This window comes from Natator depressus, chromosome 23, assembly GCF_965152275.1.
Source record: "Natator depressus isolate rNatDep1 chromosome 23, rNatDep2.hap1, whole genome shotgun sequence".
NCBI classification, from domain to species: Eukaryota; Metazoa; Chordata; order Testudines; family Cheloniidae; genus Natator; species Natator depressus.
In genome coordinates, this window is record NC_134256.1 from 4,025,594 (window position 1) to 4,050,791 (window position 25,198).

At 60.9% G+C, this 25,198-nt stretch overlaps 1 protein-coding gene across 1 annotated transcript in view; it reads left to right on the forward strand.

The window, feature by feature from the left end:
• The window catches only part of DLL3 (delta like canonical Notch ligand 3), a 263,951-nt gene that overhangs the window by 68,849 nt on the left and 169,904 nt on the right, over nucleotides 1-25,198 (forward strand). Inside the window, exon 7 of the mRNA XM_074937098.1 lies at nucleotides 2,428-3,094. Within this exon, the coding sequence (XP_074793199.1) occupies nucleotides 2,428-3,094 (667 nt within the window). The remainder of the gene's footprint in view (nucleotides 1-2,427; nucleotides 3,095-25,198) is intronic.

A 25,198-nucleotide genomic window follows, 5' to 3' on the forward strand; every position in this document is an offset into this window, starting at 1 on the left:
GCCCTGTGTTAAGGCTCAGTGCCTTCAAATTCTGCTCTCACGTACACGCAGGCATTGCACAGGGGTAACCAGGAGCAGTATTTGCTCTAGTGCTGGGAACAGAGCTAACCCTTCCTTTGGTGGTGGTGATGAGACGCCAATTCAGGAGCTGGACTAGAATCCGGCTAATCCAGCAACCAGGAATGAGAAGTAGCAAAACCAGAGAGGTTGCTCTGGGGGCTCAGAAGGGACTGATCTGGGACCCAAGCAGTTACACCAGTGCCAATTAGGACCCAGTATGAAATGCGCTGGATTTATAGCCCAAAGCAGGATCAGGCACCATATCAGGATCTACTAATAATCATCCCCCTTAGCGCTTTCCGTCAGCTGATCTCAAAGCACTTTATAAAGAAGGTTGGTATCATTATCCTCATTTTACAGATGGGGAAACTGAGGCACAGAGCAATTGCAAAAGGAACTGATTTGCCTGTCACCCAGCAAGCAGAGCTGGAACCAGAACACAAGTCTCTAGAGTCCCTAGGCCACACGACCATTTAACATTATAATTAGCCTTGCAGTAGCACCAAGGAGTCCCAGTCATGATCCTGGCCCCTATTGTGCTAAGCACTGTACCTTTTGATTGCTATTAGGTATATTACTGTAATACCTAGGGCCACCCCCTCCCGGTCATAGCCCAGGGCTCCATTGTGCCAGGTGCTGTATATTTTTGCTGCTGTTGGGTGTATTACGGTAGTGGCTAGGTGTCCCAGGACCCCATTGTGCCAGGCGCTGTACAGACATGGAACAAAACACAGTCTCTGCCCTTAATCACGTCCTGCCCTGCGGTGAGCTGGGATCACAGTAACAATTACCTTTGTGTCTCCAGCTCCCTGTCACTTGTGTGGCTGGGGGAGCCAATGCCAGGAGAGATTTTTCTCGTCGCTCCTGGGGGTGCCATCCGGCTGTGACCTGCGGATCCCAGGGGGTTGTCTGGCTGTGGCTTGCGGATCCTGGCACTGTCTGGGTGTTGCCTGCAAGTCCCGGGGGGGAGGGAAGCGTGAGGGGGGGGTTTGTCTGGCTGTATTCCACCCAAGGCAGCACTCCACGCCAGCCTTGAAATATAGAAGTGCTTGTATTACATCCGTGGTGCCTCGTTAACCAGTGATACTCATTGCTGCAGGATGCTGGGGCCAGATCTGCAGGTGGTACAAAACAGTGTCGCTCCATTGGAGACAATGGGGCCAGATCCCCTCTTGGTGTAAATCGGCATTGCTCGGTGGAGCTGTGCCGGTTTACATCAGCCGAGGCTCCGGCCTGGACAGTTCAGCAAGAGGCAGGGGCATGTTTGGTGGAGGATGACTCTGAAGGTTTTTGTGCTTTAGGGTGCAATCAGGTCACTTTCCCTGGGGTGGGCTGCCAAGGGAGAAGTGAAGATTCCTCTTCTCCCAGTGGGACGTTACGGCCTAATTAGGTGACAATGGGGTGGATGGGGGCAGGGTTAGACCTTTCTGTGCAGCATCTGCCCTCGGTTACAGGAAGGAACGGGGCGGGGCAGCACTTCGTGGGTCCTTACACTGCAGCTTCCCACTCCTTTGGGAAGGAGCAAACCCTCCCCTCAAAGCCAGGGAAGGGGCGGGCTGGTTGGCTGGAGGGGTGTTGGTGGGTGAAGTGGGATCCTTCCCCTCCCGCTGGCTCAGATGGGGCGGCCGTTTGGCAGTGTGCTCAGTGCGCAGGACACGGGAATCCACTTGGCACGAACTGGGCTCCCTTGCGGGCAACCCGACTCCTGAGCCAGAGCTCCCCGCCAGAGAGGGCAGATGGGGCGGGAAGCGGGGGGGAAGCTCATACATTTTGTGGGGGAAATTTTGGCTCAGGCAGTGGACTGGAACTCAGGACTCCTGGGTTCTATTCCCAGCCCCGGTGCCTGCGGGACTTGGGTGAGTCGCTAACAGTTCTTCCTGTTCCCTCCCTCTGATCGGGGAAAGCAGCTCGCCTGAGATCTGGGTCTAATGTCTGTGTACCAGGCCCAGACCCAGACGGGACCGCTAGCTCACCTAGTCTGGCCTCCCGTGGAGCACAGGCCCTTTGGACCCCCGGAGTTGACCCCAATAGCTCTAGTGAGACTGAAGCATTTCAGCCCTCGGGAGGCCGAAGGCAGAGCCCAGGAGAGTCCGAGCTGCCCGCAGTGCCCGGGTCCCTGCCGGGGCGGGGAATGGTCTGGGTGGGAGGTGCCCTGGGTGGGTGGCGGCACTCCATGTTCCAAGCGCAACGGGGCCCTGATCCCGGATTGGAGCTAGAAAAGTCTGACCCTGGGGCATCCATGGCCGAGTCCTGTCCCCTGCCTTTGGCCCCGTGCCTGTGCCCGTGCCCGCCAAATCTATCCCAGGCTCAGCCGGGGCCGGGCACCCCCCCCCCACCCCCCTGACCCGCTCCGTCGCTTCCTCCTAGGTGGCCTCTGCCTGGACGTGGGCCGCCGGGTGCTCTGCAAGTGCCGGCCGGGCTTCGCCGGCACCCGCTGCGAGCGCAACATTGACGACTGTGCCTGCAACCCCTGCGTCAACGGCGGCACCTGCCTGGACGGGGCCAACAGCTACACCTGCTCCTGCACCCTGGGCTACGGCGGCAAGGACTGCAGCGTGCGTGTGGACGCCTGCGGCTCCAGCCCCTGCCTCAACAGCGGCACCTGCTACACCCACTTCTCCGGCCACGTCTGCGAGTGCTCCGCCGGCTACATGGGCCCCAGCTGCGAGTTCAAGGTGCAGAGCCCCACCCCGGCCAGCAGCCGGCGGCTGGCGGTCGACGACCCCTTCCCCATGGCCCTGGCCGTCTCCTTCGCCCTGGGGCTGGTGACCCTGGCCCTGGGGGTGTGCGCGGCCCTGGCGGTGCTGCGGCAGATGAGGCAGGGCCGCAAGGCGGTGAAGGGCGCCGTGCGGAACGACCTGGACACCATCAACAACCTGAAGGAGAGGGAAGGGTTCCTCGTTGCACCCGGGCGGTTCAAGGTGCCCAACAAAGAGCCCAAGTTTGGCAGTGACGGCCTCCGGGACAAATTCAATTGCAAGCGGAAGCTGCTGGATCTCAGCGGGGACGCCGCCGGCAAGAAGAAGCCGGAGAAGTAAGTGACCTGGGAGCTCCTTTCCCTTGCATCTCCCAGCGGGTCTGGGCCCAGCTCCCCTTCCCCCGGTTGGCGCTTGCGGGTTCTGCGTTCGCTGGAATCGGCGCGGCGACTCCGGATTGGTGCGGGGCAGGCGTCGGCGACCCGGTGCAAATCAGGGGGTGCGGTGCGGTTGTTGGCAAGTCAGGGCGTGATGTCTGAAACCAGTGTGTGGGGGGGGGGGGCGGCAATCCTTGCCAACCGGGTGCGTGATTTCTGAAATCAGCTAGACATTCGGCGCATGAATTTCTGAAAGCCGCGGAGGCGCTGCAGTCCGCAGTGCGTGGTTTCGGAAGCCGGCGTGCTTCAGCACCTGGGTTGCAATCACTGGCAACCCAATGGCTGGTTTCAGAGCAGCCACCGTGTTCGTCTGTATCTGCAAAAAGAGCAGGAGGACTTGGGGCACCTTAGAGACTAACCCATTTATTTGAGCATAAGCTTTCGTGAGCTACAACCCACTTCATCGGATGCATGTAGTGGAAAATACAGTGGGGAGATTTGAATTGGAATTAATTTGCAAACTGGATACAGTTAACTTAGGCTTGAATAAAGACTGGGAGTGGATGGGTCATTACACAAAGTAAAACTATTTCCCCATGTTTATTTCCCCCTCCCCTGCTGTTCCTCAGACGTTCTTGTCAACTGCTGGAAATGGCCCACATTGATTATCACTACGAAAAGTTTCCCCCTCCCCCACCACCCCGCTCTCCTGCTGGTAATAGCTCACCTTACCTGATCACTCTCGTTACAGTGTGTATGGTAACACCCATTGTTTCATGTTCTCTGTGTCTATAAAATCTCCCCACTGTATTTTCCACTGCATGCATCCGATGAAGTGAGCTGTAGCTCACGAAAGCTTATGCTCAAATAAATGGGTTAGTCTCTAAGGTGCCACAAGTCCTCCTTTTCTTTTGGCAACTCAGTGCAATTCAGTGGCCGTGCTGCAGTCGCTGGCCATTTGGGGTGGATTTCCAGATATCTTCACAGACATCGGTCATTCACCATGCTCCAAAGCCTGGCGCTCAGAATGGCTGGGTGCTCCGAACTCGAGCCGAAATAAAGGGGCGGTCCAGGCGGTCAGCACTTCTGTTAATCAGGATCTAGCGGCCTGGGTCAAATCCAGCCCTGGTGTAAGAGGGCTCAGCTTCCGCTGATGTCAATGAGAATTGCACCAGGCCAGAATCTTGCACTATGTCCCTATGGCGTGCTCAGCTGGAATCAGGGCAGGGAATCGGGCACTGGAGATCTCCGTGGGGTGTTCTCTGCAGTGTAGGGTGGTGATTCAGTATTTGCACTGCAGGCCAGTGCAGATCTTGATTGCAGTGCGCTGATTTCACTGCCTTGTGCAATCAGCATGGCACTGCACTCAGTGGAATCACTCCACTGCATTTGAGATCTGCACTGGCATACTGACTGCAGTGCCCTACTGATTGACTGGCCCGTGAATTCAGTCCCTTGCCATTCGGATCTCTGCCCCGCGGGGGCTGAAATCGGCACGCGGCAGCGAAGTCCTCCCCCTGTTGCAACTCTGCACATTGCGGGGCCATCTGGTGCATGGGGAATCACCTGCAGAGTTTGCAACTGGGGAGGGCTCTCCGGGCAGATGAGACGTTTGTAATGAACACGGGGGAATTTTGCCTATCGGTTCTAGCAGCCGTGGAAGGTCTCAGGCCATGTAAAAAGAGTTGGTCTATGTATACAAATTATAACTGACATTTAGAGCAAGGTGTGGGGGTTTTCCCTCTGGTGAAGGAGTATGTCTGAATGGCCTCACCGCAGCTCTGTCCTGGGCGGCAGTATTGACAGGATGAGACGGGGGAAAGCAAAATGACAAGCTGGCGCTCAGGATGAGCTGCTTGAATCTGAGATCCGCTGGGCCGGGAATGGGCTTCATAATGGACGGGGTGCGAGTGCGGATTAAAATCCCGCTGGACACAGGCTTGGAGAATGCGCGGTACAGAGGGACCCTGCACTTGCTAAGGGTTGTGGATTGAATGGGGCTTAAATATCAGGCATAGTAGTTAAGAGATGTTAGAAGCCCATCAAGTCAATTGCTGCTCTGAGAGCACCCCCCATCACTCCTTGAGCGCAAGGAGAATCCCTAGTAGTGGTATAGGGGTCTATGACACACAGCAGAACTGTTCTGATTCCAGCCAGTCGAAGGCGGCAGCATCTGCGCAATCTGCATCCTTGAGTGTGTTTCAGCCCTGCCCCCTACTGGATGCAATTGGAGCTGCCCAGCCGTGGGTCATAAACCCTCTAGTGCATGCAGAGCGTCTCCTTTAGGCCGAGCAGCGAGGAGGGGCAGGGGCAGAGCTGGGCTTGTGGAGCAGGAGGGTCCGAGCTGCGTGCCTGTGAAGGTCCAAGCATGAAGCTTCGATGCTCCCATGAGGCTGTAACCAGACAGGGGTTTACTTGGCAGACTTGCTGGAATTACACGGCCGAGAAGAACGGCGGCACGGGTGCTTGTGTATTGCCTGGGAATGACAAGGAGGCAGGTCCTTTCCCAGCCTCTGTGGCCAAACGACCCCAGCTCCTGCTAGTCTAAGAGTCCCGATTCAACCCGCAAGGGGAAGGCAGGCTGGCTTGGAACACGGGAGACCTGGGTTCATTTCCTGCATCTGAGTTGCTCCAGACAAATCAGTGGCAGTCGCCTCGGGCCATGGGCCTCGGTTTACCTGCGGGATAGCAATGCTCCCCTGCCTCCTGGGGGTGCTGCGACCCTCCATCCATCAACGCTGGCAGGTTGGCCGCTGTATCGGACCGAGAGAGATGTGAATCCTTCATCCTGATGCTTAGGGGCACTGGATCTAAAATAAGTGGCAGCATTGGAGTGTCTCCCCCATATACCTTAACCCCTCTCTGTGGGCCCTGAGCAGCAGGAGGGCTTGTGTGCTGAGCTCTTTGGGGCTTTGCTCCTCTGGGAAAGGTATGTTCAAAGCCAAACGCTTTGGGGTTTGTCCCAGCCAAGGTTTCTCTTCCACCTTGTAGCCCTGATGGGGGGGAGGAAAGAGACTGCCGCCGGGCTGCATCTCCTTGTATCTCCTCGGCAGTAGCCTGTGGCCTGTGCCAGTGGTGGTCGTAGCCACGTGCGATGCAGCGACAGAGGGAATTGCTGGGGCCGGGAGCCGCGGGAGGAGTGGGGCAGCTTGGCTGTGCCAGCGGGGGTTACCCGGCTGCTCCCCCATATTGGCAGCAGGCACCAGATGGGTGGCCAGGGGGCAGTCTGTGTGCCCAGGCTCCAGGACGGGATTATGCCCTCTGCTAGCAGGAAGTATAAGGCAGGGGGTCCCCTGGGGTGCAGGGCGGAGATGATGGAGGCTGGACGGCTGAGCCCCAGAAGGGGCAACACCATCAGATGTTTGACCAGCTTTGTCTGCCGAAGCACGGAGCAGGGATGGTTAAGAAAGGGAGCATTGTGCAGTGGGACCCTGGGGTTCTCTCCCCAGCTCTGGGCGGGGAGTGGGGTCTAGTGGTTAGAGCAGGGGGGCTGGGACTCAGAACTCCTGGGTTCTCTTCTGCCTCTGAGTACCCGGTTGATGGTGTTCAAGTCACGTTCTTCGCATGTCCCGGTTTCCTGTCTGTACAGTGGGGCCAGGGGGTGCTCAAAGGGCGTTTGTGACCGCGTGCCTAGAGAGCATTGGTGAGGCACCCGGAGCTGGCCTCGAGCCAGCCCCCAAAGCAGCGTCTTGCCGGGGGCCTGATGGGACACCAGTCCCGCCACCCCCGGTGGTTCCCCGTCAGCTTTGGATCAGCCCTCCAGGGAGGCCAGCGTCTCTCCATCAGCACCTGGCTCCGGGGGCTGAGCTGAGGCCCGTGGTTTGTTCCTGTGCGTCTCTAAGCAGCGTGTGAGCTACGTGGCTCTCTGGGGCTACGCAGGCAGCCGGGCTGGGGCTTGCTCGTTGGGACGGCCTGGGATCGGCATTCTCTGCAGGCCTAGAATTCATCTCCCCCCGGAGCCGGCTCCGTTCCTCCTCCAGCCATGCTGCAAAGACCGAGCATTCGGGGCACACAGTGAGTTTTAGCGCGGGTGCTTTATTTCAGTTGAAGCGTCCCCTAAGGAGCCCCCCCACCAGGCTTCCCTGGGGTACCCAGGGCTGTGCGGCACCTCGCTACCACCCATGCTTAGCGCGAGGGAGCATTGTCAGGGCCTGCCGGGGCTCAAGTCCCCGACTCCGCCGGCCAGCGGCAACTCAAGCGCTTGCCATCCCTCTGCAGGTCCCTGTGCTCACCCCTGAGCCCTCCGCGCACCCCCCTGGAGAGTCCAGCCCCCAGTCTGCTGGACACTCGCAGTATTTACAGCTCCTCCTGCTCCCAAAGAAACAGGTCGTCCCAGCTTGCTGGTTCCACCTCGGCTCTCTGCGCCGCTCCACACACTAGGGCTGCCAGGTGTCTGGTTTTTGACTGGAAAGTCCAGTCGAAAAGGGCACCTGACCGTGTCCCGTCAGAAACACCGACCGGACACCCAAAGTCCGGTTCCTGCCTGCCGGGGCGCTGGAACAACTGGGGTCGAGGAAGCGGATGACAGGCAGGGAGGTGCTGCGAGAGGATCATGGCACAGAGCCAACAATGGGGGGCAGCAAGTGGCCAAGCCACCACAATCCTCCCCCCAGTGTGCGCCCGCTCCCCCCTCATGCCGCCGGAGCCTCCCTCTCCACCTCTTCCAGCGGCAGCCACCTCGGCGGTGGCAGCAGCCCCGGGGATGGACAGCGAGAGTGCGCCCAGGAGCAGCACCCCCACCCTCCCACTGCCAGCTCCCACCATGCATGGGTGAGTAGCTGGGTCAGGGCACGCCCTCCCCGCGCACCTGCTGTGCCCAGTGCCCGGCGCCCGGGCCAGCCCGCGGGGAAGGGGGTTCCCACTGCCAGCTCCCACCTTGCATGGGTGAGTAGCTGGGTCAGGGCGTGCCCTCCCTGCGCACCTGCTGTGCCCAGTGCCCGGGCCAGCTTGCGGGGAAGGGGGTTCCCACTCAGCCCTGGCAGGAGGATCCCTGCTCCCCCAAGTGCAGGGGCTCCTCTGGCCCCCTGGCAGGGAGAGCAGGCTGCAAGCAGTGTTTCACCTCGTTTTCGACCCTGTGCGCACAGCCTGGAGCCACTGTGTCCCCAGCCATCCCCTGCGGCTGCAAAACCCCACACACTCAATGGGGCCAGCTTGGCTCTAAGCCTCACCCCTCCTTGCCAGGTATGCACCCAGCCCGAGCAACCCTCCCCCTCCCGCCGTAGGACCTAGAGCCAGCTCCCCTCCCTCTCATTTCCCCAGGAGAAACACGAAGACCACAATCTCCCCCCCTGCCCCCAAAAATCCCAACAGCCTGGAATTACTATGTGCTGCATCTTGGCCTCTGGTGTGTGTGTGTGTGTGGGTGTCAGTATTGGATCTTATTTAAAGCTCTAACTTTTTGAGGACCCTTTTTGGGGGGTGGGGGCACTGGAGATTTAGCTCAGTAGAGTCAGTATCTCTCCTTCTCCCTGATGCATCTTAAAGAGGGTCCTAAATACCCGCTGCCTGATTGGGATTATTTATGGGACTTGCCTCCTTGAGCCATGGACCTTTTCTCTGTCCAGCACCGAGATCTCGGTTGAGAGGAACGGTTCACTGGATCGAAGTGCGGTTTTGGTGAAGGTGAGGCTCAGGCACTGGCTCTTTGAACAGAGGAGGGGGCAAGACTGGACTTTTCAGCCAAAATGAAAATGCAGCCTGCCAAAGTTCATGTTTTGCTTTCGTTGTACAGAGGGGAGAGGGGGAATCGGAGCAGGCTTCTGTGGCTGAAATGCATTTTTCTGCTTGGATATTTCATGCTGCACAGTGCCTTGTGTAGGTTTCAGAGGGGTCGCCGTGTTAGTCTGTATCAGCAAAAACGAGGAGTCCTTGGGGCACCTTAGAGACGAACACATTTATTTGGGCATAAGCTTTCGTGGGCTAAAACCCACTTCATCAGATGCAAGGAGTGAAAAATACAGTAAGCAGTGTGTGTGTGTGTGTGTGTGTGTGTGTGTGTGTGTGTATATATATAGAGAGAGAGAGAGAGAGCACATTAAAAGATGGGAGTTGCCTTACCAAGTGGAGGGTCAGTGCTAACGAGGCCAATTCAGTTAGGGTGGATGTGGCCCATTCCCAACAGTTGACAAGAAGGGTGAATATCAAGAGAGGGAAAATTACTTTTGTAGTGCTAACAAGGCCAATGCAATCAAGGTGGACATCGCCCGTTTCCAACAGTTGACAAGAAGGTGTGAGTATCAGCAGAGGGAAAATTACTTTTTGTAGTGACCCATCCACTCTCAGTCTTTATTCAGGCCTAATTTGATGGTGTCCAGTTTGCAAATTAATTCCAGTTCTGCAGTTTCTCTTTGAAGTCTGTTTTTGAAGTTTTTTTTGTTGAAGAATTGCCACTTTTAAGTCTGTTATTGAGTGTCCAGGGAGAGTGAAGTGCTCTCCTACTGGTTTTTGAATGTTACAATTCTTGATGTCTGATTTGTGTCCAGTACGAAGTACGGGGCCAGTACCCTGTGTAGTAACTATCAGCATCCCAGCAGTTCTCTGTTGAAGGGTTGTTGTGAGAGCAGTCTCTTCCCTCTTCTTTGCTCTGGCATCTCTGGTTCGGTGCAGTGTTAGGGATGTAGGTAATGGTACTTATTGCAACAGTTGTGAGCAACTCCTTGACACTTCCCAGACAAATATTGCATAGGGTGACCAGCTGCCCTGATTTTATAGGGATAGTCCTGATATTCGGGGCTTTGTCTTCTATAGGCACTTATTAAACCTCCCTCTCCTGTTCTGATTTTTCACACTTGCTGTCTGGTCGCCCCAGTATTGCAGCAAATCTTCACCTCCCCCCTTTCCTCAGACCGTGTTGTGATAATGGTTAAGATTGAAAGAGGGGTAGGAGGGAACGTGTCATTTTCTGCAGTAATACCTGCTTTGGGGCTTAGGTGGTGGTGTTTTGATTGGAGGGGAGAGAAGTGAGCGGGGGCGGGTCCTCAGGGGAGGGGGCGGAGGAGGGGAAAGGGCCTTGGGGGCAGAGCAGGGGCGTCCGGTTTGGGAAAGTTGGCAACTCTACCCCACCCATCCCCTGGGGCGATGTTCTGTGAAACCGAGTATACGTTTATTTAGCAAACCTAGAGACTCAAGGAGCAGCAAGTGGAAGAATCGGAAACAAAACCGCTACGCTTCAAATAAAATCACAAGGTGCAGTCTGTAGCCTAGACGTAATTACCAAGATATTCTCCTGGCTAATAACATTGGGCTCACTAGTGTTTGTGAGAGAACCGTGTGGCCAGTTGGCCTCCTCGGTGAAGGATCCAGGGGGTCCCCCTGCCACCCCTAGATATACAGACCCATCCTTCGTCCTTATTTGGGAACAGAGCCCCCCCGTACCCCGTGCTAATCGTTCCTTCCTGTAGATTTCCTCTCTTGTCGATTTCGCAATCTCTTGATTAGCCTTAGTAGGCAAACTGGCCCCCATGGTGAGGCCTAGATTCCAAGGCCACCGTGGTCATCTGGGCTGGCCTCCTGTATCGGACGGGCCAGAGAAATGCCCCACAATAATTCCGAGAGCAGAGCGTTTAGAAAAACAGCCCGGCTTGATTTAAACACCGCCGGTGGCGGCGAATCCACCCTGCCCCTTGAGTTAATTACTCTCACCGCTAAAAGTGTAAGCCTTGTGTCCAGTCTGTGTACGACGCACAAGACACATGGCCGGACAGGGACATAGGAACCGGTTACCTCCTCCCTGAAAGGAACGTCTCCGAGGTACGTGTCGCCCCTGGCGCCCTCCCTTCACTCCAAGACATTAAGAGCGTAATTTCCAGTATATCTTCATAATGCCATAAATATTATCCTTGCGTATATCTGGCAATGACTTCGATGCCCAATAGGTTACTGGCTATTGGCAGAGACTCACACGCCACCCTCTGGTGAATTATTAGGCATGTATCCACCCCAGAGGATTAGGGTCGTCAATTTTGGTTGAACATATTCCTGGAGGTTTCATCACATGACATCATCTTTAATTAAAAGATTCATTTCTAATTGCTGGAGACTCCAGGGCAATCCTGGAGGGTTGGCCACCTTAGCTGTGGGCCAGGATCGGGGCTGGAGGGTGTGTGTCTTGCGTTGCGGGCTGGGATCGGGGGCTGAAGGGGGGGGCTGTCGTGTTATGGACCGGGATCGGGGCTGGAGTGGGTGTCCATTGTGTTTTGGGCTGGGATAAGGGGCTGGAGGAGGTCTGTGTTGTGTAGTGGGCTGGGATTGGGAGCTGGAGGGTTTGTGCTGTGTTGCGGGCCAGGATCAGGGCTGGATAGGGTTGCCAACTGCCTAATCGCACCAACCCAAATACACTTGTCCCGCCCCCTGCCCCAGCCCTTCCCCAAGGCCCCACCCCCGCTCACTCCAGCCCCCTCCCTCCGTCGCTCACTCTCCCCCACCCTCATTTCCCCAGGCTGGGGCAGGGGGTTTGGGTGCCAGAGGGGGTGCGGGATCTGTGCTGGAGGGTAGGGTTGAGAGGTTCAGAAAGTGCGAGGCGCTCCTAGCTGAGCCTGGGGCATGGAGTTGGGTTGTGGGAGGGAGTGAGGGGTGCGGGAGTGGGTGAGAGGCATGTGAGGGAGTTTGGGTGCAGGAGGGGGCTCAGGGCTGGTGCAGGGGGTTTGGGGTGCAGGAAGGGGCGTGTTGCCTATCCCAAATGTGCAAAACTTATGAATCAGGCGCACCAAAAATCACGAGATTGGCTTTAAAATCATGAGATGATGTAAAAATAAGGGCTTTGGGGTTCTTTTTATTGGCCTCCTGCTGTTCGACCCTGTAGGGTGCCCTGGGGTCGCATTTTGAAGCTTTCTCCGCAGCCACGAGGGCTAGAAACTTCGTTTTTCTTTAAGAATGAAGGCTGCAATCATCCCAGCTCCCCTGGACTCCAGGAGCTGGGGCTTTAAGGAGACTCATGACAAAATCATGAGAGTTGGCACCACTGCTTTCACTCTTGTTTTAAGGCTCGTTGCTTTCCAGAAGGCTCTTAACCACAGCACTCCAGCGACCGAGCTGCCGTTCTCCCGGGAGAATATTTAAAACCAAACACCAAGAAAATCCCACATTTTAAAGTTGAGGGAAAAAAGGGAGACTTCTGAGGTATGTCAGGGCCACTGCAGGCAGGAAAGGAAAATAGACAGGCACAGGAGCTCTGGGCAGCTCTTCCACTTGAAAGAAAGTTGGAGGGTCAAATCTTCTAGTCCTTAAGCCAGTAAAACTTCTAGGGCCATGGGCACCTCCACCCACAGAGATTAACGTGAGCTCAATAACTATCCACTTCACAGTTGAATACCGGAGCCATCTCTACTCCAGGGCTACATATTTTACACACATTGGCTCAGGGATGACATTTTCTGGCATATTCTGAACAGGGCTGAGCACACAGATGGTGCCCAGTGAATAATACAAAGCATGACCATAATCGTCGACTTTATGGCCTCGATGGATGTAGCTGTTGTTCTTTGTGCTGGAATTGGCCTGGGTAGAGGTGAAACCCTGCCCCCTGAGACCTGCCACGGCTGGGGCGCCCCTCCCCCCCCCCCCGACCTGCCATGGCTACCTCACCCCGGCCCAAACCCAGCCCCGGAGCTGCGGTGGCGGGGAGAGGTGACTCTCCCCAGCCCAGCCCAGGTGCTGCTGCGGGGAGAAAGAACTGGGGGGGAGTCCTCTCTCCCTGCCGTAACCCCAGAGCACCCTGCTGCACCCCAAACTGCTCATCCCTGGCCCTACCCCAGAGCCTGCACCCCCAGCCGGAGCCCTCACCCCCCCACCCCACCCCTCTGCCTGAGCCCCTCATCCCCACCCCAGAGCCTGCACCCCCAGCCGGAGCCCTCACTCCCCCACATCCCAACCCTCTGCCCCAGCCCTGAGCCCCTCATCCCCACTCCAGAGCCCTCACCCCTAGCCGGAGCCCTCAGCCCCCCACATCCCAACCCTCTGCCCCAGCCCTGAGTTCCTCATCCCCGGCCCCACCCCAGAGCCTGCACCCCCAGCCGGAGCCCTCACCCCCCCACCCCACCCCTCTGCCTGAGCCCCTCATCCCCACCCCAGAGCCTGCACCCCCAGCCGGAGCCCTCACTCCCCCACATCCCAACCCTCTGCCCCAGCCCTGAGCCCCTCATCCCCACTCCAGAGCCCTCACCCCTAGCCGGAGCCCTCAGCCCCCCACATCCCAACCCTCTGCCCCAGCCCTGAGTTCCTCATCCCCGGCCCCACCCCAGAGCCTGCACCCCCAGCCGGAGCCCTCACCCCCCCACCCCACCCCTCTGCCTGAGCCCCTCATCCCCACCCCAGAGCCTGCACCCCCAGCCGGAGCCCTCACTCCCCCACATCCCAACCCTCTGCCCCAGCCCTGAGCCCCTCATCCCCACTCCAGAGCCCTCACCCCTAGCCGGAGCCCTCAGCCCCCCACATCCCAACCCTCTGCCCCAGCCCTGAGTTCCTCATCCCCGGCCCCACCCCAGAGCCTGCACCCCCAGCCGGAGCCCTCACCCCCCCACCCCACCCCTCTGCCTGAGCCCCTCATCCCCACCCCAGAGCCTGCACCCCCAGCCGGAGCCCTCACTCCCCCACATCCCAACCCTCTGCCCCAGCCCTGAGCCCCTCATCCCCACTCCAGAGCCCTCACCCCTAGCCGGAGCCCTCAGCCCCCCACATCCCAACCCTCTGCCCCAGCCCTGAGTTCCTCATCCCCGGCCCCACCCCAGAGCCTGCACCCCCAGCCGGAGCCCTCACCCCCCCACCCCACCCCTCTGCCTGAGCCCCTCATCCCCACCCCAGAGCCTGCACCCCCAGCCGGAGCCCTCACTCCCCCACATCCCAACCCTCTGCCCCAGCCCTGAGCCCCTCATCCCCACTCCAGAGCCCTCACCCCTAGCCGGAGCCCTCAGCCCCCCACATCCCAACCCTCTGCCCCAGCCCTGAGTTCCTCATCCCCGGCCCCACCCCAGAGCCTGCACCCCCAGCCGGAGCCCTCACCCCCCCACCCCACCCCTCTGCCTGAGCCCCTCATCCCCACCCCAGAGCCTGCACCCCCAGCCGGAGCCCTCACTCCCCCACATCCCAACCCTCTGCCCCAGCCCTGAGCCCCTCATCCCCACTCCAGAGCCCTCACCCCTAGCCGGAGCCCTCAGCCCCCCACATCCCAACCCTCTGCCCCAGCCCTGAGTTCCTCATCCCCGGCCCCACCCCAGAGCCTGCACCCCCAGCCGGAGCCCTCACCCCCCCACCCCACCCCTCTGCCTGAGCCCCTCATCCCCACCCCAGAGCCTGCACCCCCAGCCGGAGCCCTCACTCCCCCACATCCCAACCCTCTGCCCCAGCCCTGAGCCCCTCATCCCCACTCCAGAGCCCTCACCCCTAGCCGGAGCCCTCAGCCCCCCACATCCCAACCCTCTGCCCCAGCCCTGAGTTCCTCATCCCCGGCCCCACCCCAGAGCCTGCACCCCCAGCCGGAGCCCTCACCCCCCCACCCCACCCCTCTGCCTGAGCCCCTCATCCCCACCCCAGAGCCTGCACCCCCAGCCGGAGCCCTCACTCCCCCACATCCCAACCCTCTGCCCCAGCCCTGAGCCCCTCATCCCCACTCCAGAGCCCTCACCCCTAGCCGGAGCCCTCAGCCCCCCACATCCCAACCCTCTGCCCCAGCCCTGAGTTCCTCATCCCCGGCCCCACCCCAGAGCCTGCACCCCCAGCCGGAGCCCTCACCCCCCCACCCCACCCCTCTGCCTGAGCCCCTCATCCCCACCCCAGAGCCTGCACCCCCAGCCGGAGCCCTCACTCCCCCACATCCCAACCCTCTGCCCCAGCCCTGAGCCCCTCATCCCCACTCCAGAGCCCTCACCCCTAGCCGGAGCCCTCAGCCCCCCACATCCCAACCCTCTGCCCCAGCCCTGAGTTCCTCATCCCCGGCCCCACCCCAGAGCCTGCACCCCCAGCCGGAGCCCTCACCCCCCCACCCCACCCCTCTGCCTGAGCCCCTCATCCCCACCCCAGAGCCTGCACCCCCAGCCGGAGCCCTCACTCCCCCACATCCCAACCCTCTGCCCCAGCCCTGAGCCCCTCATCCCCACTCCAGAGCCCTCACCCCTAGCCGGAGCCCTCAGCCCCCCACATCCCAACCCTCTGCCCCAGCCCTGAGTTCCTCATCCCCGGCCCCACCCCAGAGCCTGCACCCCCAGCCGGAGCCCTCACCCCCCCACCCCACCCCTCTGCCTGAGCCCCTCATCCCCACCCCAGAGCCTGCACCCCCAGCCGGAGCCCTCACTCCCCCACATCCCAACCCTCTGCCCCAGCCCTGAGCCCCTCATCCCCACTCCAGAGCCCTCACCCCTAGCCGGAGCCCTCAGCCCCCCACATCCCAACCCTCTGCCCCAGCCCTGAGTTCCTCATCCCCGGCCCCACCCCAGAGCCTGCACCCCCAGCCGGAGCCCTCACCCCCCCACCCCACCCCTCTGCCTGAGCCCCTCATCCCCACCCCAGAGCCTGCACCCCCAGCCGGAGCCCTCACTCCCCCACATCCCAACCCTCTGCCCCAGCCCTGAGCCCCTCATCCCCACTCCAGAGCCCTCACCCCTAGCCGGAGCCCTCAGCCCCCCACATCCCAACCCTCTGCCCCAGCCCTGAGTTCCTCATCCCCGGCCCCACCCCAGAGCCTGCACCCCCAGCCGGAGCCCTCACCCCCCCACCCCACCCCTCTGCCTGAGCCCCTCATCCCCACCCCAGAGCCTGCACCCCCAGCCGGAGCCCTCACTCCCCCACATCCCAACCCTCTGCCCCAGCCCTGAGCCCCTCATCCCCACTCCAGAGCCCTCACCCCTAGCCGGAGCCCTCAGCCCCCCACATCCCAACCCTCTGCCCCAGCCCTGAGTTCCTCATCCCCGGCCCCACCCCAGAGCCTGCACCCCCAGCCGGAGCCCTCACCCCCCCACCCCACCCCTCTGCCTGAGCCCCTCATCCCCACCCCAGAGCCTGCACCCCCAGCCGGAGCCCTCACTCCCCCACATCCCAACCCTCTGCCCCAGCCCTGAGCCCCTCATCCCCACTCCAGAGCCCTCACCCCTAGCCGGAGCCCTCAGCCCCCCACATCCCAACCCTCTGCCCCAGCCCTGAGTTCCTCATCCCCGGCCCCACCCCAGAGCCTGCACCCCCAGCCGGAGCCCTCACCCCCCCACCCCACCCCTCTGCCTGAGCCCCTCATCCCCACCCCAGAGCCTGCACCCCCAGCCGGAGCCCTCACTCCCCCACATCCCAACCCTCTGCCCCAGCCCTGAGCCCCTCATCCCCACTCCAGAGCCCTCACCCCTAGCCGGAGCCCTCAGCCCCCCACATCCCAACCCTCTGCCCCAGCCCTGAGTTCCTCATCCCCGGCCCCACCCCAGAGCCTGCACCCCCAGCCGGAGCCCTCACCCCCCCACCCCACCCTTCTGCCTGAGCCCCTCATCCCCACCCCAGAGCCTGCACCCCCAGCCGGAGCCCTCACTCCCCCACATCCCAACCCTCTGCCCCAGCCCTGAGCCCCTCATCCCCACTCCAGAGCCCTCACCCCTAGCCGGAGCCCTCAGCCCCCCACATCCCAACCCTCTGCCCCAGCCCTGAGTTCCTCATCCCCGGCCCCACCCCAGAGCCTGCACCCCCAGCCGGAGCCCTCACCCCCCCCCCCACCCCTCTGCCTGAGCCCCTCATCCCCACCCCAGAGCCTGCACCCCCAGCCGGAGCCCTCACTCCCCCACATCCCAACCCTCTGCCCCAGCCCTGAGCCCCTCATCCCCACTCCAGAGCCCTCACCCCTAGCCGGAGCCCTCAGCCCCCCACATCCCAACCCTCTGCCCCAGCCCTGAGTTCCTCATCCCCGGCCCCACCCCAGAGCCTGCACCCCCAGCCGGAGCCCTCACCCCCCCACCCCACCCCTCTGCCTGAGCCCCTCATCCCCACCCCAGAGCCTGCACCCCCAGCCGGAGCCCTCACTCCCCCACATCCCAACCCTCTGCCCCAGCCCTGAGCCCCTCATCCCCACTCCAGAGCCCTCACCCCTAGCCGGAGCCCTCAGCCCCCCACATCCCAACCCTCTGCCCCAGCCCTGAGTTCCTCATCCCCGGCCCCACCCCAGAGCCTGCACCCCCAGCCGGAGCCCTCACCCCCCCACCCCACCCCTCTGCCTGAGCCCCTCATCCCCACCCCAGAGCCTGCACCCCCAGCCGGAGCCCTCACTCCCCCACATCCCAACCCTCTGCCCCAGCCCTGAGCCCCTCATCCCCACTCCAGAGCCCTCACCCCTAGCCGGAGCCCTCAGCCCCCCACATCCCAACCCTCTGCCCCAGCCCTGAGTTCCTCATCCCCGGCCCCACCCCAGAGCCTGCACCCCCAGCCGGAGCCCTCACTCCGCCCCCCAACCCTCTGCCCCAGCCCTGAGCCCCTCATCCCCACCCCCACCCCAGAGCCCGCACTCCCAGGTGGAGCCTCACACCCCTGCACCCCAACCCTGTGCCCCAGCCCTGGGCCCCCCTCCCACACTCCGAACCCCTCAGCCCCACCCCTGCCCCATGAATTTTGTTAGGTGCACCAATATGGAGGTGATGTGGCACACAGGGCCGTGTCACACATCACCTCCATATTGGTGCACCTAACAAAATTCACCCTGTACATGGGTGGGGAAAAGTTCGAGGGAACCCTGGCTGAAACCCTAAGAATTTGAGGCATAAACCCCTCCGATCCTGGTATGACACTTTCCGATTCCTTCCTTTTCTCCAACTCCGAACAGAAAATGACCAAACAAACTAAGAAAAGGAGGACTTGTGGCACCTTAGAGACTAACCAATTTATTTGAGCATAAGCTTTCGTGAGCTACAGCTCACTTCATGGGATGCATACTGTGGAAAGTGTAGAAGATCTGCATCCGATGAAGTGAGCTGTAGCTCACGAAAGCTTATGCTCAAATAAATTGGTTAGTCTCTAAGGTGCCACAAGTCCTCCTTTTCTTTTTGCGAATACAGACTAACACGGCTGTTACTCTCAAACAAACTAAACCGCACAATTGCACGGCAGCCGATGCTCTGCATCCCAGCCTGGGTCAGAACCGGCCGCCTCTTGGGAGCTGAGCGATCTCTTTCCACCGGACGCGCCTTCTCCAGCCTTCCTGGCCTCTGGGCTGCTTTTCAGGCTGTCGAGCACGACGATCCATCCCGACCTCCCGGGACCGTCTGCTGGCGTCTCAGAGAACTGGGCCCCTTGGTTTTGCTCCCATCGAGTCGAGTCCTCCTTTCCTGCAGCATGCAGCAGAGCTAGGCTGGGCTACTGGATGGGGAGCTAGCTCTGGAAGATCTGGGTTCTACTCCCCCGGGGCTGGAGCACCCCTGGGGGAAACCTGATGGGTGCTTAGCACCCACCGGCAAGCCTCCCTATCGGCACCTCTTCCTGCCCAACGGCGGGCCCCACAGATCTGCGCCTCCCGCCCACCGCGAACAGCTGTTTTGCGGCGTGCGGGAGGCTGGGAGGGGAGGACGCTGGGGGGGGGGGGGGCGGGACTGGGCAGGAAGAAGCGGAGTGGCGGTGGGGCCTTGGGGGGAAGGGATGGAGTGGAGGCGGAGCCGGGGGGTTCGAGCACCCCCTGGCACTTTGTAAAGTCGGCGCCTGTGCGCCCAAAGATGCAGCTAGGCATCTTTTGGGGGGTTTACCAAGCACCTACCCTCGGCGCTTCTGAAAATCCCACGAGCTGCCTAAATGCCTTTGAAAATCTGGCCTTTAGTCTGTGTGTGCCTCAGTGCCCCATCTGTACAATGGGGATAACAGCACGGCTCGGCCTCGCCGAGGGGCTGGGAGGAGAAATCAGTTAGACTGTGTGAGGCGCTCAGATACTACGGTGATGGGGCCACAGAAGTACCACGGGGAGAGTGGAAACTTCTCTATGCACTGCTCGCCCTTCCCTTCTTTTCACCTGTGCCCCCAAATCTCCCCCTTTTCTGAATGTAACCTTGGCTCAGAGGGCTTGGCTGTATTTTTTCTGAGTCCCCCTGCGTTCTCTCTAAAACAATCCCTCCCCCTCTCCACAGAGAGATTCCTGTTTTACAGGCTAAACTTCCAGATCCTTTATTTAATCACCAGCCCTTTCTTATCTTAATCACCCTGCCTCTGTAAACAAAATACTGACTCCCGGCCCTAGGGGCACCTCTCCTCTGCAGAACTTACATTTCACACGAATGCTGGGCTGTCGTTTAAGACCTCCACCTGGGAGCTCGCACACCTCCTGTGTGAAACTCAGGGGCGGGGCTTCCACCCCCTAAATGGCGCCCCATCCCCGTTCCCGGCCAATGGGAGCTGCGGAGGTGGCGCTTGGGGTGGTGGCAGCATGCGGAGGCCCCCTGGCCGTGCCTCTGCCTTGGAGCTGCTATGGTGGCCACTTCTGGGAGCGGTGCAGAGCCAGGGCAGGCAGGGAGCCTGCCTTAGCCCCACTGCGCCGCCAGACTTTTACCAGCCTAAAATTTCCCAGTTTGGCTTCAGTAGCCTCTGGGAGAACGAGCCCAATTCTGGGAGACTCCCAGCCAAACCGAGAGGGTTGGCAACTCTAGGGCTGAAGGGGGTGTGCGTTTGTGTTGTGGGCTGGGATCGGGACTGAAGGGGGGTCTGTGTTGTTTTCTGGGCTGGAATCAGGGGCTCACAGGTGTGTGTGTGTTGTCTTGTGGGTCGGGATTTGGGCTGGATAGAGTTGCCACCTGTCTAATCGCACAAACCCAAACACCCTTACCCCACCCCCTGCCCTGCCCCTTCTCCGAGGCTCTGCCCCCCGCTCACTCCACCCCTCCCCCTCCGTTGCTCACTCTCCCCCACCCTCACTCACTTTCACCGAGCTGGGGCAAGGGGCTGGGGTGTGGGCTCTGGGCTGGGGGTTGGGGGCCAAGGGGTTCGGGGTGTGGGAAGGGGCTCCATGCGGAGCCTGCGGCATGGGGTTGGGGGGTGGGAGGGGGTGAGCAGTGTGGGCTCTGGGAGGGAGTTTGGGTGCAGGAGGGGGCTCAGGGCTGGGACAGGGGGTTGGGGTGCAGGAGGGGGTGAGGGGTGCGGGCTCCGGCCGGGTGGCTCTTATCTCGGGTGGCTCCCAGAAGCGATGGCATGTCTGGCAGCAGCTCCTCGGCTCAGAGGCGGCCAGGTGGCTGTGCGCGCTGCCCCTGCTTTCAGGAACCGCCCCTGCAGTGGTCAAGGCAGGAGCAGTGCATGGAGACCCCCCCGGCCATGCCTCCGGCTAGGAGCTGCTGATGAATATGACGGCCGCTTCCAGGAGTGGCACAGAGCCAGGGCTGTCAGGGAGCCTGCCTTAGCCCCACTGCGACGCCGGACTTTTACCGGCCTAAATTCTCCTGGATTGGCTTCAATAGCCTCCGGGAGATCGAGCCTGATTCTGGGAGACTCCTAGCCAAACTGGGAGGGTTGGCAACCCTAGGGCTGAAGGATGTGTGTGTTGTGTTATGGGCCGGTGTTGGAGGGGGTCTGTGTTGTGTTGTGGGCTCAGATCTGGGGCAAGAGGGTGTGTGCATTGTGTCGTGGGCTGGGATTGGGGCCAAAGGCATGGGGTGTTCTGTCATGGGCTGGGCTTGGGGCTGGAGGGGGTGTGCGTTGTGTTGCAGGCTGGGATAAGGGGCTGGAGGGTGTGTGTTTTCTGTTGGGGGCTGGAGGGGTGTGTGCATTGTGTCATGGGCTGGGATTGGGGGCCATAGGGGTGTGTGCGTTGTGTAGTGAGCTGGGATCAGGGCTAGGGGGTGTGTGCGTTGTGTCGTGGGTGGGATCGAGGGTTGGAGGGGCGGGGGTGTTGTCGTGAGCTGGGATTGGGTGCGGGAGGGACTGTGTGGTGTGTTGTGGGCTGGGATTGGGGCTGGAGGGGGTGTGTGTGTTGTGTCATGGGCTTGGATTGGGGGCTGGAGGGATGTGTGTTTTGTTGGGGGCTGGAGGGTATGTGTGTTGTCGTGGGCTGGGATCAGGGACTGGAGGGGTGTGTGTGTGCTGTGTCGTGGGCTGGGGTCCAGGCTAGGGTTGCCAACCCTCCCAGATTGGCTGGGTGTTCGCTGGAATTGGCCTCAATCTCCCGCTGACTATTAAAGGCAGGTCGGGAGATTTTAATGGCCTGCCCTGGCTCCATGCAGCTCCCGGAAGCGGCTGACACGTCCGGCTCCTAGGCGCAGGGAGCTGCAGGCGTGGCGCACTGAGGTGAGGCAGTGCGCAGAGCCGCCTGGCTGCCCCTGAGCCTAGGAGCCGGACATGCTGGCTGCTTCCGGGAGCCGTCCTAGGTAAGCACTGCCCAGCTGGAGCCCACCCCTGTCACCCTCTCCCTCACCCCAATGCCTTGCCCCAGCCCTGAGCCCTCTCCCGCACCCCAAGTCCCTCGCAGAGCCTGCACCCCATCCCACACTCCAAACCCCTTGGCCCCAGCCTGGAGCCCCCTCCTACCAAACTCCTCATCCCTGGCCCCACCCCAGAACCTGTACCCCCCCAGCCAAAGCCCTCAGTCCCTCCCGCACCCCCATTCCCTGCCCCAGCCCAGTGAAAGTGAGTGAGGGTGGTGGAGAGCAAGTGACGGAGGGAGGGGGGACACAGAGTGACCGGGGGCGGGGCCTCGAAGAAAGGGGTGGGGCAGGGGGGAGCCTCAGGGATGGGGCGGGACAAGGGTGTTCGGGTTTGTGCAATTAGAGTCGGCAACCGTTAACTGGGGCTGGAGCGGGTGTGTGTGTTGTGTTGTGGGCTGGGAGAAGGGGGTGGAGAGGTGCGTGCAGGGCCGGCTCCGGTGGGGCTGGGGCTCGCAGGCGGTGCTGGAAGTGGACGAGCGATGTCACCTTCTCCCAGCGCCTGCAGGGGCTTTCCGCCCTCCCCTGCCCGGCCGCGCAGAGAAGCCCCGAGATCAGGGGTGGCACAAGGCGGCGCAGCCCCGGCTCCCCGGCAGGACTCGCCCTCTCCTCCCCAGGTAGCGGCGGGGCCCTGGCGGCTCAGCATCCCGGGGGCTGGGGCTTTCCCCTTCCCGCTGCGGCCGGGGGCACGGCGCCCTCGCCCCGTCTCAGCAGCGCAGCTCCGAGAGCGCCAGTGCCCTGAAAATAAAAAGGGGTGGCCGGAATGTCGCCCCCGGCCATGTGCCGCCCCCAGCACGTGCTTGCTTTGCTGGTGCCCGGAGCCGGTCCTGGGTGTGTGTGGTGTGTGGTGGGCTGCGATCGGGGGCTGGAGGGGGTGTACTGTGGGCTGGGGTTGTGGGCTGTAATGGGTGGGTGGGTGGGAGGGAGGGTGTGGGGGGTCTTCTTTTCCCCCTTCCTCTTGCTGCTTCTGCTCCTCTTCCCCCTACAGGAGACAGGTGCAGTCCGAGGGAAGCGATAGATCGGGTGGCGGGGGTGGGGAAATAGGTGGGCTTCCGAAGTGGGGCTGGGGGGCCAAAGGCAGATGTCAATGGTTAGGGCCATTGGCGCCCGTCCCAGGGGGGATATTTATGTGTATTACCACGTCGGGCACCGTAGACTCAAACCTGGAGGCTAGACAAAGCTGAAATTAATTGTGCCCCTTTCTCTGGAAGAGATCCCATGTGGTGGGGGGACGCAGTGTGGGAAGAGCACTGGTCTAGGAGCCAGAAGGTCTCAGTCCCATGTCCAGCTCCACCACAGACCTGCTGTGTGAACTTGAGCAAATCCCTGATCCTGCTCTGTGCCTCAGTTTCCCCTGCCACCCTCTGTCTATTTACTCTGTGAGCTCTGTGTGGCAGGCACTGACCTTTGCTCTGTGTTTTTGCAGTGCCCAGCACGGCGGGTGCTGCACAGACACACAGTGACCGAGATCTGTGCCCCATTGAGCTGGGCACTGCACAGACATAGAGTAACCAAGATCAGGGCCCCGTCGTGCCAGGTGCTGCCCAGACACACAGTGACCGAGTTCAGGGCCCCGTCGAGCTGGGTGCTGCACAGACACAAGGTCACTGAGTGCCATATTTCAGGTTGCCTGCATCTGTATTCCTCCTCTCCTGTCCCCAAGGGCAAGCACTCTTAGCTTTCTGCTTCCCCAGCCATCACCTATCTTGGGCACAGACCTGTGTCTCTCTCCCTTCTGAGGGTTTTTTTTCCCATGCTGCACTGTTCCCTGTCTACACTGTATATTCCCTAGCAAGACAGACTGCTTCCCCCTCTGAGCCTATCAACGGTGTAACTGTGCATAGTTTAGTTACCAACCTGCCCTTTCTAAGCAAGCACATGTATTTGTAAGGTGAAAGCATTAGAGAGAAAACGTATTGAAACAATCAAAGAACCTACCCGCCTGCTGACAAGCCTACCAGAGATCCGCCAACAAGGGTTCTGCCCGGGGGCTTTTCTGTGGTCACAAATTTATCGCAGCTTTGGCTCAGCGCACTACCATGAATCTCTAAGCTACTTCTTTGTATGGCTTTTGGGGCTCTAATTTGCCCTCCAATAAGAGGGGATCTAGTCCCCACCTTCCCAGGGCAAAGCATCACAAGGCTAAATTCAGGCATAACCGAAGTAGGTGTATTTCCATACTTCTCAGCCTAGGGCTTTCCTGGGAAATTGTCTTATGCTTTAAAAGTTCATTCTTGTCTTGACCATTGTTTCAAACAGCTCTTTGATGCTCATAACACTTGCCAGAGTTTCCATTAGTCATGCCTCCGCCTGGAAAAGTCATCCACAATCCCACAATGGTACATAAACAATTGCATTTTTAATACAATGAATTCCTAAGATACTTAAACTTAATTCAGGAAGGACTGTCCAGAGTGTTGCAGGAAATCACCATTTCTGTCACACCAGAATCAAGACCCCATTCTGCTGCGTGCTTCCCAGAGACACAGCGACCGAGATCAGGGCCCTGTCACGCCGGATGCTGCACACCCACACAGTAACTGAGATCAGGGCTCCGTCGCACCTGTCCTCCATCCTGCACCCAGACCCTCCGCCCTCACCCCAAACCCCTCGTCACCGGCCCCACCCCAGAGCCCTCACCCCCTCCCACACCCCAACCCCTTGCCTCAACCCGCAGCCCCGTCCCCTGCTCCGAATCCCTCAGCCCCACCCCCCAGTCTGGAGCCCCCTCCTGCACCCCACAGCCCGCACCCCCAGTTAGAGCCCTCAGCCCCTCCCGCACCCCTGTCCCAGCCTGGTGAAAGTGAGTGAGGGTGGGGGAGAGCAAGCCACTGAGGGAGAGGGAAGGTAGTGAGCAGGGGGCGGGGCCTTGGGGAAGGGGCAGGGCTAGGGTGTTCGGTTTTGTGCGATTAGAAAGTTGGCAACCCTAGCCCAGTGGCGCCGGGCGCTGCCCAGACACACAGTGACCGAGCTCAGGGCCCCGTCGCGCCGGGCGCTGCCCAGACACACAGTGACCGAGCTCAGGGCCCCGTCGCGCCGGGCGCTGCCCAGACACACAGTGACCGAGCTCAGGGCCCCGTCGCACCGGGCGCTGCCCAGACACACAGTGACCGAGATCAGGGCCCCGTCGCACCGGGCACTGCCCAGACACACAGTGACCGAGATCGGGGCCCCGTCACGCCGGGCGCTGCCCAGACACACAGTGACCGAGCTCAGGGCCCCGTCACGCCGGGCGCTGCCCAGACACACAGTGACCGAGATCGGGGCCCTGTCGGGCCGGGCGCTGCCCAGACACACAGTGACCGAGATCGGGGCCCCGTCACGCCGGGCGCTGCCCAGACACACAGTGACCGAGATTGGGGCCCTGTCGCGCCGGGCGCCACCCAGACACACAGTGAGCGAGATCGCGGCCCCGTCACGCCGGACGCTGCCCAGACACACAGTGACCGAGATCGGGGCCCCGTCACGCCGGGCGCTGCCCAGACACACAGTAACCGAGATTGGGGCCCCGTTGCGCCGGGCGCCGCCCAGACACACAGTGACCAAGCTCAGAGCCCCATCACACCGGGCGCTGCCCAGACACACAGTGACCAAGATTGGGGCCCCCGTCGTGCCGGGTGCTGCCCAGACACACAGTGACTGAGATCAGGGCCCCATCGCACCAGGCGCTGCCCAGACACACAGTGACCGAGATTGGGGCCCCGTCGCGCCGGGCGCAGCCCAG